This window comes from Culex pipiens, chromosome 2 (genome assembly GCF_016801865.2).
Source record: "Culex pipiens pallens isolate TS chromosome 2, TS_CPP_V2, whole genome shotgun sequence".
Lineage (NCBI taxonomy): Eukaryota > Metazoa > Arthropoda > Insecta > Diptera > Culicidae > Culex > Culex pipiens.
In genome coordinates, this window is record NC_068938.1 from 218,118,994 (window position 1) to 218,133,530 (window position 14,537).

Consider the following 14,537-nt stretch of genomic DNA (forward strand, 5'->3'; position numbering starts at 1 on the left):
ACAAAAAAGTAATTCTTATGCAAAAGCACATGGTTGAGTAGGGGGTTGAAAACAAAAAAAATATGGTCAACAAGCTTCTCAATTATCAGTTTTTTTTTTTGTAAAATTCTGATAACTCGTTAAGAAAACAAGCCAACTTATAAAAAACATAATTTTTGGTGTTGTTTTAGTCTGCTCTACAAGTTTGTACAACATTGATACAATCTTAAAATAAACCCAATTTTGAAAAGGAAAATTTTGTCCTAAATAAAAAAATACTTCTCTGTTTAAAAAAGCACCCAAAATTTCCCAAAAAAAAACATGTCTTTTGACTTTTGACAGTTGAGTAACGAGAAATGACAGTGATTTGAAACTATATTAACTCTTTTCTTTACGAACAATACGTTTTTTCGAAATTTTGAGTACGCTACGAATCAGGCGTCAAAAAAGAATGAAAGGGGTTGTACTACCCCACTGTCACGAAAAATAAAAAAAAACTGCAATCGGATTGGTGATCAGGTACCACAATCGCCCCTAAAAGCAAGGTTTCAAGTGAAATCTTTTTGCGTTAAATATCAGTATCGCTCGTAGCCCTTTTCCTGCACGATGACGACCTTTCGTTTTCGCCCCGTAGACTTCTTCACCAGCTGCAGCGGCCGGGCAACGCAGTAGTACAGCAGCTCTACCAGACTCACAAAGCTTGCTCCCAGGCAAAGTCCCAAGATGCCGCCACAGTTGGCGATAAAGTCCGTCAGGCCGAAGATTTCGTTCCGACGAGACCCGATGAACTCGGCCCCCTTGAAATAGATGCTTATTTTGGACGTTTCCATGCTGAAAAAAAGATTGCACTGTCAGTTTGAGATTGTTGTGGGGATTGTCAACGGTTGACAAACTTTTCCAACCGCTTGACGGCGTCTGGCTTCAAGGGATTCAACCGCAGCCCAATGGTTTCGATGTAGTCGTAGGTGGATTGAGTTACTTCGGTAAGGTAGTGGATCGAGCTACAGGCTGACATGCAGCTGCAAGCTGAAACGATAAGCTTGTTGTTCATCCGGCTTTCGGATAGCACCTTGAGCATGTTATAGTGTGCTTCCATGATGCACTTTTGTTCAGCTGTACTGCAAATTCGGGTGCCGGCAGATCTTGGCATCGAGAACTTGACGCAACCACACCTGGCCAGGGTGAAATTGGTGAGACATTCCAGCTCGCAGTTGTTCTGGTTGTACGCGCGGAAGAACTTGAGTTCACGCTCATGGCTGAAGTAGCACTGCCGGCGGATCGGAGAATAGGTTGCCAGCTCGGAGGCTGTGACCATGATTTCCGGACGGATTGCGACGTTGATGTCTCGATCTAGGGACAGCAGTACGTACTTGGCAAACGGAAGCGGATATTCGTCCGGTGAATGCAGAACCACTTTAAATCCCTGCTCTTCAACGCAATGGGCTTCGACGTCACTGTTGTAGCTTGCCAGGTTCATCCTGAACCGGTTAGCGTATCCCGTGCCTCGCTTTGGGTGCGTAAGAAACGGTGTATCTGGGGCATATCCATCTTCAAGAGTCCAATTCATGGCACTTTTAGTTTCTGTCAAGTACCGGTATTCATCATGCAGGACACCATCGTTGAACATGTCCTCTTGCGATAAACCGTTGTAGGTGAAACAAATTCCTTCCTCAGTTAGGGTATGGGTAAAGTCTTCAGCGCATAACTTGCCCCCTTGCCTGCACCAAATAATCGTTTTATCCATCCGCACTGAAAGCTTCCTAAAAAACTTCACTACGTCCAACGAGTTGTTGGGATATTTTTCTTGGTAGGCTTCAAATCTATGGAAAAATTCGTCACAAATCTGCAAAACAGCCATCAGTTGGTCTTGCCTGCAAAAGAAAATTATTAAACTAATTACACAATTTAATATAAGCTACTTAAATCACCTCATCTCACTCAAGGATTCGTTGCTATGAAAGTACGTGTAGAAGTCGTCGGTAAAGTTCATCACCTCCATTCGGATCTTCGCCTCCGGACATACGGTGATCGCCGGAAATGGAATGCTCCACACCGAAGTGGGCGTATCATCGAAGCTCACAATCACCGGATGTTGGTCCCACTTGTGGTACACGTTCTGAATCAGAACTGCACAGCCAAACACGGACATGGCCAGCACGATCGTCCACCAGGCGCGTTCCAGCAGCGATTTCGCCGCTTCAATGTTGCGCCAGCCGTGGATCGTAGTGTTGGAGCAAAACTCCAGAAACAGCCGTCGCAACCCGGGACGGATCCTTCTCCAGCTGCACTTGCCCTTGCTCGGGTGGATCGGTTTACGCGCAAATGAGTGCACTACGCTGGAGTGCCGAACTAGGGGGTAGTTTTGGCCGAAAACGTGCGTCCACCCGGGTTGATTCTTGAAGAGCTGCATTTCGCTTAGAATTGATTTTCACTACAGAGTTTAGCTTGAAATGAGTGCTGCAGTGAATACTGCAGTTGTTTTTTGTTCCGACATGACACTGCCGTGCAGGACCAATGCCCAGTGAGTTTGAATTATTAATCAGGTTGTTATGTGCTGTTAACGAGTTGAATTTTTAATTAATCTAGAATCTATCCACGCAATCCTTTACCACAATGACATTGTTACGAACTGTCTTCAGCAGCTGAAGTGGGCGTGCAACGCAGTAGTACAGTAACTCCACCAAGCTGACGAAGCTGACGCCGAGACAGAGTCCCAGAACTCCACCACAATTGGCTATGAAATCCGTCAGCCCGAACAGCTCACCTCGGCGCATAGACAAAAATTCGGCTTCCTTGAAGTGGATACTAACTTTTGACATTCTTATGCTGGTTGTAAAGTTTGAGTGATTCCCAAACAGAGGCCTAATTCTGAGGTCAATCGACTCCATGTAGTCGTACGTCGATTGAGTTATTTCCGATTGATACTGGATAGAGCTGCACGCGGACATGCAGTTACAGAACGACGTCGGAACGGTGCTCTTCAGCCGATTTGCCGCATTTATCGCAAGCATGTGGCGATGAGCTCCGATGACGCACCGTATTTCAGCAGTTCTGCAAACTCTTGTACCAGCGGATCGAGGCATCGAAAACTTCACACATCCACAGCGAGCCAGCGTTAAGTTTGCGAAGCACTCCAGCTCACAGTTGTTCTGGTTGTACACACGGAAGAACCTCAGCTTACGTTCATGGCTGAAGAGACACTTTCGACGATTTGAGGCATAATTGGCAAGCTCTTTGGAGGTTGTCAAAATTTGTGGTTTAACTGCCACGATGATATCTCGATCCAGCGATAGCAGGACGTACTTGGAGAATGCAATCGGATATTCATCCGGCGAGTGCAGGACCATTCTGAATCCCTTGCCTTCAGTGCAATGAGCTTCGACGTCACTTTTTTCGTTTACCAGGTTGAAGCAGTACCTCGTGGCGTATCCTTCGCTTCTTAATGGATGTGCTACGAACGGTGTTCCTTGGGCGTATCCTTTTTCCATAGACCAATTGGTAGCGCTTTTAGTTTCAGTCAAATATTGATACTCATCATGCAAAACGCCATCATTGAACATATCTTTTGATGAGAATCCGTTATACGTGAAGCAGACTCCAACCTCGGTGAGAGTTTCAGTAAAGTGTTGTGCCACACACTGTTTCTTTTCAATCGGATTTGAGATAGGATTGATCATTATTTTTCTCAACAGCGAAACCACGTCCAACGAATCGTTTAGATATTTATCGTAATAGGTTTTATGAAAGTGAAAAAATGAATCACATATCTGCAGCACCGCCATTAGTTGATCCTTACTCAACTGACTCATACTCGTATTACTATAAAAATAAGCGAAAAAACGCTCCGTAAAGTTCATCGCCTTTGCACTAATCTTATCTTCCGGGCAAATCGTGATCGCAGGAAACGGAATTTTCCACACCGGCGTGGGCGTACCGTCCACACTGACAATCACCGGGTTGTTGTCCCACTTGTCGTACACCTGCCGGATGAGCGTTCCGCAGCAAACCAGAGAAAGAACCGTCACGGCCGACCAGCCAAGCCGGCCCAGCAGCGATTTGCTCACTCCGATGTAGGCCAAGCCGTGGATGGTGGTGCTGGCGCAAAACTCTTGGAAAAGATTCCGGAGTTCGGGGAGGATCTGCTTCCAGTTCCACGTGTTATTAGCTTGATGAATTGGCTTGCGGGGAAGAGGATTCATCCTTGTACAAGTTCAACTTGAACTAGATTGCCGTCCTGCTGTGATGTCCTTCCACGTCCAATTGGTGTCGTGCTTGGTTCTCATGTTTTGGTGTGAATATTTTATGAGGCAAACTAAACGACATGAGAATCCTGCATAAATTTTATGCATATCAATGTTATAGTTAGCTTTATAAGTGCAGGTTAAACAGCAAAAAATTAAAAAGTTTAATAAGTTTGTAACTTTAAATTTTTTGACTATTATATTTTTCGAAATTGGCTCTAAATTTGATTTACCCATTTAAGTCGTTCATAACGAAAAACATTCCATTCAACCCAATAAAACCAAATCAACACAAAGAGAAAGAGGGATCCACAGCTTAATAAGATTCCCAGAATCTGGAAAAAGGCCTACGAAGCTTTCGAGTGTGTGGTCCAATTGCAAAACTAGAACCTGTTTGGTCTTTCTTGTTATAGAGTGGTACTAGATTTTCCAGGGATTTTTACCCAATCATCGATATCAGCTGTAAAATACTGTTAAATTCATTGATTCAAAAATTCAACTACCTGATTGATTGATCATGATCAAAACATTTTTCAACCGAATATCACTATTTGGAAGTTCTCTATCTTTTAAAAAAATGTTTTTTTTTTAGTTTACCTATTTTCCACGTTTTCCATTCCTTCCTGATGCACAAATAAGCCATTTAGCATCATCGATTTCTCTGTACATGTCTGCTTACAAAATTTGGGAATTGTTCAAAGTTTAATGAAATATATTCGAAAATTGTTATCTGGAGAAGTGATTGTCTGATCAATTAGGAGTTTTCGGCAATGTTGATCTCGCAATTTTTTTTGGAGTTCCGTCGTAAAACTACAAACTTTTCCTGACATTTTTGAATTTTTTAGCAACTTGTTGCATAAACTACTATTTCTATGTAGAATTGATTGAAGAATCGAAAAGAACCTCAGAGTGATTTTTTACGTACTTTCAAATTGACTTTTCTTTGTATTTTTGCTTCGAAGGGGGTTTCTGATCGATTTGGTGTCTTCAGCAAAGTTGTAGGTTTTGATTGGGACTTTTCATAAAAAAAGTTACAGGAAAAAACACCCCATTTCTTTTTATTAAACTATTAATTACTAAAAGTAGAATTCCAAAATTAATTATTTATTATTTAATTTTTTTATGAAAATGAAAAAGTTTAAAAATTGAATTTACGAGCCATGATTTCAACATTTGAATGAAAAAAATGTTCTAAAAGGCATAATACACCTGTCCAGTTGTTTTGCCATCATTTGTTTCCAAAATATTTAAGTGCAGTCGAAAATTTTAATTTTTGCAAAAAATAAATTTTGCGGAATTTTATAAAAATTCTAAACATTTTAAACAAGCCCTAACATGCTAAATATGATTATCAAAGCAGAAAAAGGCATTTTAGATTGCTTTCAGCTGATTAGAGTTTTATTTTTATGGAAATTTTTAAGGTTTTTGGAAAAATATTTTTTGCCCCCTGATTTTTCAAACCAGTTTTGAAACTGGAGGGGGGGGGGGTGACATAAACTTTGAAAAATATTTGCTGCGGCCTGAATTGATTTAAATCGAACAGAAAATCCTTTTTCAAGATACTAAATTTCGAATATTCACATGCTGCCTGGTCTGAATTTATCAGAAAATGTTCTACAATATATTTTCATGTCTTTGTAAGCCGACCTCTAGTTGCTGAGATACGCTGAAAAGTCTGTTCATAAATATTATGCAAACATGTCTTTTAAGGATTTTAGGAATTCTGCTCTTTCAGAGTATTGGTTCTAATTGCATTGCAAATTATATCCAGCACTTTATCAGTTGAGAATTTCATTATTTTCAAAATGTTAGTGGACATTTTAAGCACATGGCGCAAACTGATTTTTTTTATATCTTGAAAATTCATCACTCAAGTCAAAATGAGTCATGTTTTGCATAGAAGTATAGATTCGAATGTTAATTAGAATAAGAATAATTCTCTTCACAGCTGTAAAGAGTCGTTTATTGATATTAAAATAAGTTTTTTCAATCACACACTTTCTAAAAAAAAGGATAGCATTATGTTCCACTATTTGATGCAAATAAGTAGTGTAAATTTTGACACGTCAATGTAAAAAAAATGTTTTAGGTCCTTAAGGTGGACATCCTGCGTCAGATGCTGCGGAAGCTGCAAATCCACCACACAAAGGATACGCACAGCAGAACAAGGAAGTCCCCTTCTCTGGGAGGGAGAATCAGGTGGCAAAGGGGGACACGAATGAACAGAAAAATGTGTGTAATTTTGTTGCAATTCGTGTTTGATTACGGAATTACACACAGAACAGCTCGCACACCCAAACCATATCGAGAGGTCTGGGGGTGGGGGTCACTTCAAGTGCTCTTGCTGGGAGGGGTGGCTGAGCTGGAATTGATCCGGAAAGAGGCTTTTCCCAGCAGTGCGGCTTCAAATTGAAACACATGCAAATATAAAACAAGCTGTGTTGTGATACACATACATGAGTAGCAGCACACATACATAGAATGGCTGCCGGTGCTCAATTGCTCGGAATGTTTGGTGAGCTTTATGGTTCAATGAGGAGATTTATTGGTTTCGAATGCACTTTGGGCATTATTGTATGTGCCAGGCAGAGCAGGGGGCCGAATCGGGCACATTGCTGGTAAACATGGCCTTCCAAATTGCCTCCAGTAGATTGTTTTTTTTTGTTGCTGTTGTTGCCTCTCAAATGTTGTTTTTGTTTTTGTTTGTTACCATTGTTGGAGCCAAGGGAAGCTCAATAGAGCCGACATAAATTGCTGCCCGCAAAACATTGGCATGCGTTATTGGTTCTCGATTTTATGGTTTATTGTTTTGTAATGGACAAGAATGTGCACCAGGGAATTACAACGCAATTTTCATGTTGCATCTGCCTCTGGTTGTGATCCAGTTATGTACGGTAAATGGTGTCGTAGTAAAATATTTTTGTGGACGACATTCTGATTTAATTAAAATTCCGTGTACAAAGCAGATTTTGAAAACAGAAATATTCATTATTCAAGAAAAATTATAAAGAAAATTAATTTAGCCTTTACAAATACCATTTAACATACCTACAACCTTCCTTCCTTCTTTTTAATTCACTTGAATAATTGTTTTGGAAATTTCCAATAAATGAAATATTAGAAAGTTTTGCCAACAAATGAGATTTTTCCATTAAAATTACAAACAAAACACTGTTCAAAATAGCACCTCCTGTTTTGTCACAATCGTCCAAGTGTCATTTTGCCCACCTAAACGTATCTGTCCCACGCCGAACTCAACAATTAACATTGCCCTGCACTGTCCAGCCCGACAAGCCAGCGATCCAGACTGTGTTTACCTTCACATCAACCGATCCTGGTCCTGGCCGGTCGGTTCCTGGACATACCTTGGTCGTTTGCCTTCGTTAGTAAAGTTCACGCTAAATAACTTTGGCAAACAAAGACCTGCATCGCACACCCCCTTCACCCCTCTCAACTGTTGGGACCACTGCCGTACAGTGTTGCCAAACAGCGCCAGCTTTTTACAACCTGGCGGGACAGCGTCACGAAATTCAATAAAGGGCCAAGTCATGCGTGATTTTTCGGAGAGTGAGTGAGGGGTTCAAACCAACAGGAGCTTAAACTAGATTCTAGTAACTCCAGCATCCCCTATTGCCAAATCAGCTTCAACCACCCCCACAACTGAAGAGGAGGGCTCAACAAAGCATCAGCAGACAACGGTAGTGTGTGTCTGTGGTGTTCCTTTGTGCCAGATTGGCCACAGTGATACACTAATGCTGCAACAACGCAGCAACGCAACGCAACCGAACTGCTGCTTTTCTCTCGGATGGTCGAATAACATTTGGCCACGACCTCATTCTGTGCGTTGAGCTGTACCATTTCAGGGTGGTGTGAGCAACTCGCATGTCTTAGGGATCCTGCTTTTTAATAATCTATTTGGTGCATTCTTTACATTATCTTTTTGTACTGTTTTGCTTGCGAACTCAACCCGACATTCAACACTATATTTTTTAATGTACGGATTTTGGATGTTGTATTTATTTATTTTTCTTTATCAAAAGGCCAATCCAAAAAAATATATTTCAAGACTTGTGCAATTCAAAATTAACTTTGTTGAATACATTGTATAACGTTAACTTATGTAATTTTAATTATTAAGGGGACTTTTGGACTAAGTACATTGATTTTTTTTTCGCATTTTTTTTTTAATAGCATGACTGCAGTAATATATAAAGCATTCTATGATTTTCGCAACTCAAGAACCAACATTTATTGTTTTTAGAATTGTATTTCTTTTTAGTATGAAGTATAAATAGAAAAACTTTTCTTAAACTGGAAATGAATATCAAAACCAGAAAGAAGTGAAATAATCTTCGAATAACCGCATCAAATAGGGAAAAAAATGACACAGTTTTTTTTATTTTCACTTAGCCGATTCAAATAGTTTTCAAAGAAAACTATTTTCTATTTATTTATTTTTTCGAAAAAAAAAATATTGCAATCAAATTAGACATGCAAGCATTTGAAAATGCAATATTCTTCGCTTATAATTATTTACAACATTACTGATGTATGATGCATTTTAAAACAGTTTTTTATTGGAATCTTGAATCCATTAATTTGTCTACTTTCAATAATTTGGGCATTTTTTCATGTGTTTTAATAACGCTTCTTATATTCAAACATAATTCAAGCTTGTTAAAATCATCTGAAAGATCAAGAACACAAATTTTACAAAAAACTAAACTTTTATACTAAACAAGCTTACCCCGACAAACTTCGTTCTGCCTTTTTTTTCGTTTGTTGACGTTTTTTTGTTTATTCAGCCTCCTGTGATCAAAATTTGATTTTACGTAACTTTTTCCATACAATTGCCGATGCTCCGGAATCGGTTCCAGAGTGGCCAAAGTGTCAATTAGTTAGCGTAAGAACCTTCCTTGGACTTATACTTATACCCAACGCAACAAAGAGCACCACGATCCGACGTTCCGTGATCAACTGATTCGCGTTCGAACAAAACCATCGAAATTTATATATACAGCAATTCCCCACGAAAACAGCATGGAAAAAAAACTAAAGTGCTCGGATCGGGCTCAATTTTTTTCTGGGGGTTCCCTGGTTGAAATAATTAGACCCGTATTTTTTTTTTGGCCATTAGGATGACCTACGCCGTGTTAGGGTGGTCTGAAAAATGGCCATTTTCGTCGATTTTCGCAAAAACCACTTTTTTCGAAAAATCATAACTCCTCGCCATTTTAACCGATTTCAATTGTCTTATACGCAAATGAAAGGTGATAAGTTGGCCTTTCATTGAAAAATAATAAGAAGAATTGTAATTGAAAGACGCAACTTTTGGTACCTAGACATGTATAGGTCATCGCTGAAATTTTAAAGTTATCGCAGTTTTAGTGAAAAAAGTTGATTTTTTTGCCGATTTCGTCGTTTTCCGGTTTTTGCGCGCGGCGCGTCGAAAAACACGAATTTTATTTTCAAAAAATCATATCTCGGAATCCTGTTAATGAACTCCTCCCATTTTTTAGTATGTTATGTAAAAATGTCCGGGGAATCCGATAAAAATATTTCCAGACATAGGCTCTTTGGTCCAGACACCGTCAAAACGGCATTTTTATGTTTCATACGCCCTTTTCATACGTTAGGCTAGATTTTTGAAACTTTTTATTATTTTTCTTTGAAAAAAAAACAACTTATCACCTTTCTTTTGCGTCTAAGACTTTTAAAATTGGATGAAATGACGCGGAGATATGATTTTTTGAAAAAAGTGGTTTTTGCGAAAATCGACGAAAATGGCCATTTTTCAGACCACCCTAACACAGCGTAGGTCACCCTAATGGCCAAACAAAAAAATACGGGTCTAATTATTTCGGCCAGGGAACCCCCAGATTTTTGAGCTCGATCCGAGCACTTTTGTTTTTTTCCATGCTGTTTTCGTGGGGAATTGCTGTGTATATTTATACAGATTTAAAAAAAATCTGTAAAATAGAAGAAAATATGATTTATTTCCCCCCTCTTTGCCCTGTACATATTGAACTTGATTAACTGCCTATAATTTCACAATTTGTTTCATTATCTTAAATATTTTTTTAAAGAAAGGATTTTCTGATCGAAAGTCTTCGGCAAAGTTGTAGGTTATTTTTTATTACGAAAAGTTAAATTCCTAAAATTCATGCTATCATTTTCTAAATGTTTTGAAATCTTTTAAAGAACTAATTATAGGCGCTAGAGTATAGGATGGTGCAAAATCTGGAACCAGAATCATTTAGTTTTTTTGTAAAATCATTATTTTGAGTGAAATATTAAATTTAAAATTTGTTTTTGAACAAATAAAAAAATCACTAAAATATAAAAAAATCTTATATGCAATCCTAAGTTATTTTACCCATTTGTTGATAAAAAATAGTATTTTCAAGGTGTAAGCATTTTAAAATGAAATTTTTCAAAAAATGTTCAGTTTTTGACATTTTAAAAACGCGTTACGGAGGAAAACAACCCTGCTAAAGGTTTTTTCTGACTTTTCTATTAATATTTTTTTACTTTGTTGCAACAGTCTCTTGAAGCATATTTTTTTTTGGAAATTGAGATTTTCTCAATTAGCCCTCATTTTAAATCTTGTAAATGATTTTGTAAAAAATGTGACTTTTCTGTAAATTGCTTAATCGTTTTTATGATAAAAATGTCGAAATTATAAAATTAGGCTCACCATTTCAAAATGTTCTATATAAGTGTTTTTGTTCTTTCAAAATTATAATCTTGATTATAAAACATTGAAATTATTTTTGGGGAGAAGAGGAGACTATTTCACAATAAGTTTTACATTGAAAGTCGAACCAATAGGTCCTAATTCATCGTGAAATACTAATTTCCACAAATATCAAACTATGAGAGGCTGTATCTCAGCAGCCAGCAGTCTGATCAACAAAGTCAAAAATAATTGCAAAAACAAAAAAAAAAATCATTCAAAAAAGCTGTCACTTGAAAACGGTGCACTTTATCCAATCATATTCGGTTGAAAATATGAATTGGCATCATAAAAAAGTATTGAAATTTGTTTTGAACATATTTGAAATATTTTCGAAAAATCAAGGAACTTTAGAAAATGCCCTCTGAAACACTTAAAAATTCGATAATTAAAAATATCTGCTCAGGAATTCAACTTTTCCTGACAAATTAAAAAGCGGGGTTTTCCGTGCTTCTATTCTGTCTGATAAGGCCAAATCAAAACCTCAAGTTTTGCCGAAGACACCAAATCGATCAGAAATTTCATTCTCAAGATACAGATTCAGAACATGATATGAAAAGGACATTTTTGAATCAAGACAAACATTCCAAATGGGAGTAATATTGCATGTTTGGCCCTTTTAAAATGTTAGTCTTGGTTTCGAAATATTTTATTTTTATTATTTTTTTCTAAATTTTTTTTTGAAAATTTCATGAATATTTCTTGTGATAACATTGAAAATCGGACCATTAGTTGCTGAGACATCGGCATTAGAAAATTTAGTTTAGTTTGGGTGAGTTGTTTCTTTTGCTTTAAGTCGTTGTATTTTAGCAACCAGAGGTCCAATCTTAAAAGTCTATTAGACAAATTTTCTGAACTTTTCTTTAAAAATATTTTCAGAAATAATATAAATTTCGCTCAAATATTTCGCTGGAGACAAACTTTCGGAGGCTATATCTTGAAAATGAGACACTTTTTCTAAAAATCTTTAAAGTACTTTTCGATAGCAAATTTATTTTATTAACATTATGTATAAAATTATATTTTTCTCAAAAATTACTTTTTTTCAAAATTTATAGCTTGGTGGAAAAATATTTAACCGTACTTCTCTATGGCTCAGAAGTTGCGGGTTTTGTCCCCTAAACCAGCGGTTCTCAACCTTTTCTTGGCTAGGTACCCCTTTTAGTTTTGCTTAACCCTTTCAGGCCTGAATTTTCAAAAAAATATTTTTTTAGCTAATGATGGGAAAATGATTTTGAGGACCATACAAAAATTATAGGCTAGTTTTAAAAATTTTGATTTTTGGGTCATATATGACCCATCAGGCTCGAAAGGGTTAAGCTGCTGGTACCCCATAGTTTTTAAACATGAAATTTTTCGCTTATAGGAGTTTCTTTTAAATTCCAAATATCGGATTTTTTTTGTATAAGAAACATAAATTTTGGAGAAAAAAATCTGTTACTGTAACTCGATGGACATTGATACAAAGAATTTATACTTAATCTGGAATTTTTTGGACCAAATTTTCTTTTTTTTTTATTCCTGGTTGTTTTTAAAACTGCATTGAGTCAGAAATATTCAAAAACACTTAAAAGTGAAAAAAAAAATATTGGACACTTAAAAAAATCGAAAAATAGTGTTAAAAAGTTAGACATGTATCTATAATTGTTTGAAAAGTACTGGGTAGGCCACACAATGCCCATGTACTTTTCTTTGATATTTTTTTTTCTGCTGAAATACATTTAAAATATTGTTAATTTTTATAAAAAACATTTTGATAAAGTGAAGTTTTCGATTTGTAATTTTTTTCAATTAAACAAAAATCAAATATTTTTCATCTCTAAAAATAAATTCTTTACTTCTTTTTTGAACATTGAACATTTTAAAATTTTAAACAACACCACGATAATATTTCGAAAGAGTGTTTTGCTTGATAATTTTGAAGAAAAGTCTTGATCTTGAAATTGAAATAAAAAAAAAATATAAAAAAATCACTTCGCTTGTCTTGAACCTAAACATTGCAGAGTGGTCCAAATCGCATAATTAAGTTGAAAATGGATTTTTCCGAAAAAATCTGAAGTTTTGGAGCTTTGATATCTTCAGAAGAGTTGCTGCAAATGGAAAGGGGCAACTTTTGGTTTGGTTGAAAATTAGGGTGGTTCACTATTAGGCTGATTTTGAAAATCTAACTTTTCAGGAATATTTTTGTCTTCTAAAAAGTTGTTGGGCTTGCCAATCCAAGCAACTTTGTCGAAGACACCAAAATTTTATCTCGTAATCTACGCCTTCTACGACCAAATTTATCAGTTTTTTTAACGTGGAAATTCGTTTTAGAAAAGTGACCCAGATTGTCAAAAAATCGATTTTTGGTCATAATTTGGTTTTAAATGATAATTTTACATGGAAACCCAAAATGTGAACCCAAAATCGATTTTTCAACACATTCTGAGGGCAGATACAGGTTCAGCGGGCAAATTTACATGAAAAAAAAAAACATATATTTGGAAAAACTTCGAATTATTTTTGGGGTGGTCCCATATGATTTTCCCTTGAAAATTAGACTTTTTCCAACGAAGATATCTCGAGTTGAAAGAAAAACACACCTGAGATTTTTTTCAGTGTTTGTAGTGCTGAATCTCCTCTTTCAAATGCAACCTGGTGCTTAAAATTTGGCTTCCGCCTTTTCGAGATATTTAAGTTTCAAATTTTCATTTTTTTTTTGCCTCAAAATGCCTGTAACTTTTGACCCTCAAGTCCATATTGACCAGTCAAAAAAATAAATGTTTGTTTTAGAGCTCTAAAAGTGCCCCCATATGTTCCAAGATAACATCAATAAAAAAAATAGGTACTTTACTGGGTAACATTTACAATAAAAACATTTTTTCCTAAAAAATAGCGCAGGTCGAAAAAATAATGTTAAATAATGAAAATTTAAAATCTTTTACCAACCTTTTGAATTGTTTTAAGAGATGGTAGTTTCTTTCTTTCTTTGCAGATTTGAGAAAAAAATTTAAGCTAAAAAACGGTACTCTTTGTTTAAGTTAATATAATTTCTTATCGAATGCAAGCGATTTTTGTCACTTAAATATTTTTTTTTGGAATATTTTCTGTGAGTTTTGTCAATTTTTTAGAATCATAGCTTGGCCAACAATTAGGAAAAAAAATGTTTTTTAGGAAGAACATCCCCCATTTTGTATGCATAAATCAATCATGCAAAATAACAGTTTTTTTTTTAAATTTGATTAGCAAAAACGAATTGAATTAAATAATCTGCAACAAAATGATGCGTTAATTTTTTGTTTCTAATCTGTTTGTTTTTTTTTCTCTCAAATATTTTGTCTGGGATATTATTCAAATGTCCGCCATTACGGAGTTTGTCTTTCGGTACCCCCTGAGACCGCTCGTGGTACCCCAAGGGGTACAGGGGCTGCCCTAAACCATGTGAAAAATCTTGAAAATAAAAAATACGGATTTTGGTAAATTGTGCTTTTGTGAAAAAAAATTATTTAAAAAATCATAAAATAGTATATCTGTGTACCTATTTTTTAAATAGTCCTAATCAATACCTACTACTTCGCCGAAGACACCAAATTGATCAGAAA

At 36.3% G+C, this 14,537-nt stretch overlaps 3 protein-coding genes across 3 annotated transcripts in view; 1 reads left to right on the forward strand and 2 right to left on the reverse strand.

The window, feature by feature from the left end:
• The window catches only part of LOC120432544 (uncharacterized), a 658,780-nt gene that overhangs the window by 225,624 nt on the left and 418,619 nt on the right, over positions 1-14,537 (forward strand). The window lies entirely within an intron of this gene.
• Positions 336-2,520, reverse strand: LOC120432545 (pickpocket protein 28-like). The gene is made up of 3 exons (XM_039597771.1): positions 1,908-2,520; positions 873-1,850; positions 336-810 (listed from the first exon to the last, which is right to left on the reverse strand). Exons 1-3 carry the CDS (start codon positions 2,387-2,389, stop codon positions 555-557), a joined length of 1,716 nt encoding a protein of 571 aa, XP_039453705.1. The 5' UTR covers positions 2,390-2,520; the 3' UTR covers positions 336-554.
• Positions 2,431-4,178, reverse strand: LOC120432568 (pickpocket protein 28-like). The gene is made up of 2 exons (XM_039597795.1): positions 3,749-4,178; positions 2,431-3,544 (listed from the first exon to the last, which is right to left on the reverse strand). Exons 1-2 carry the CDS (start codon positions 4,176-4,178, stop codon positions 2,562-2,564), a joined length of 1,413 nt encoding a protein of 470 aa, XP_039453729.1. The 3' UTR covers positions 2,431-2,561.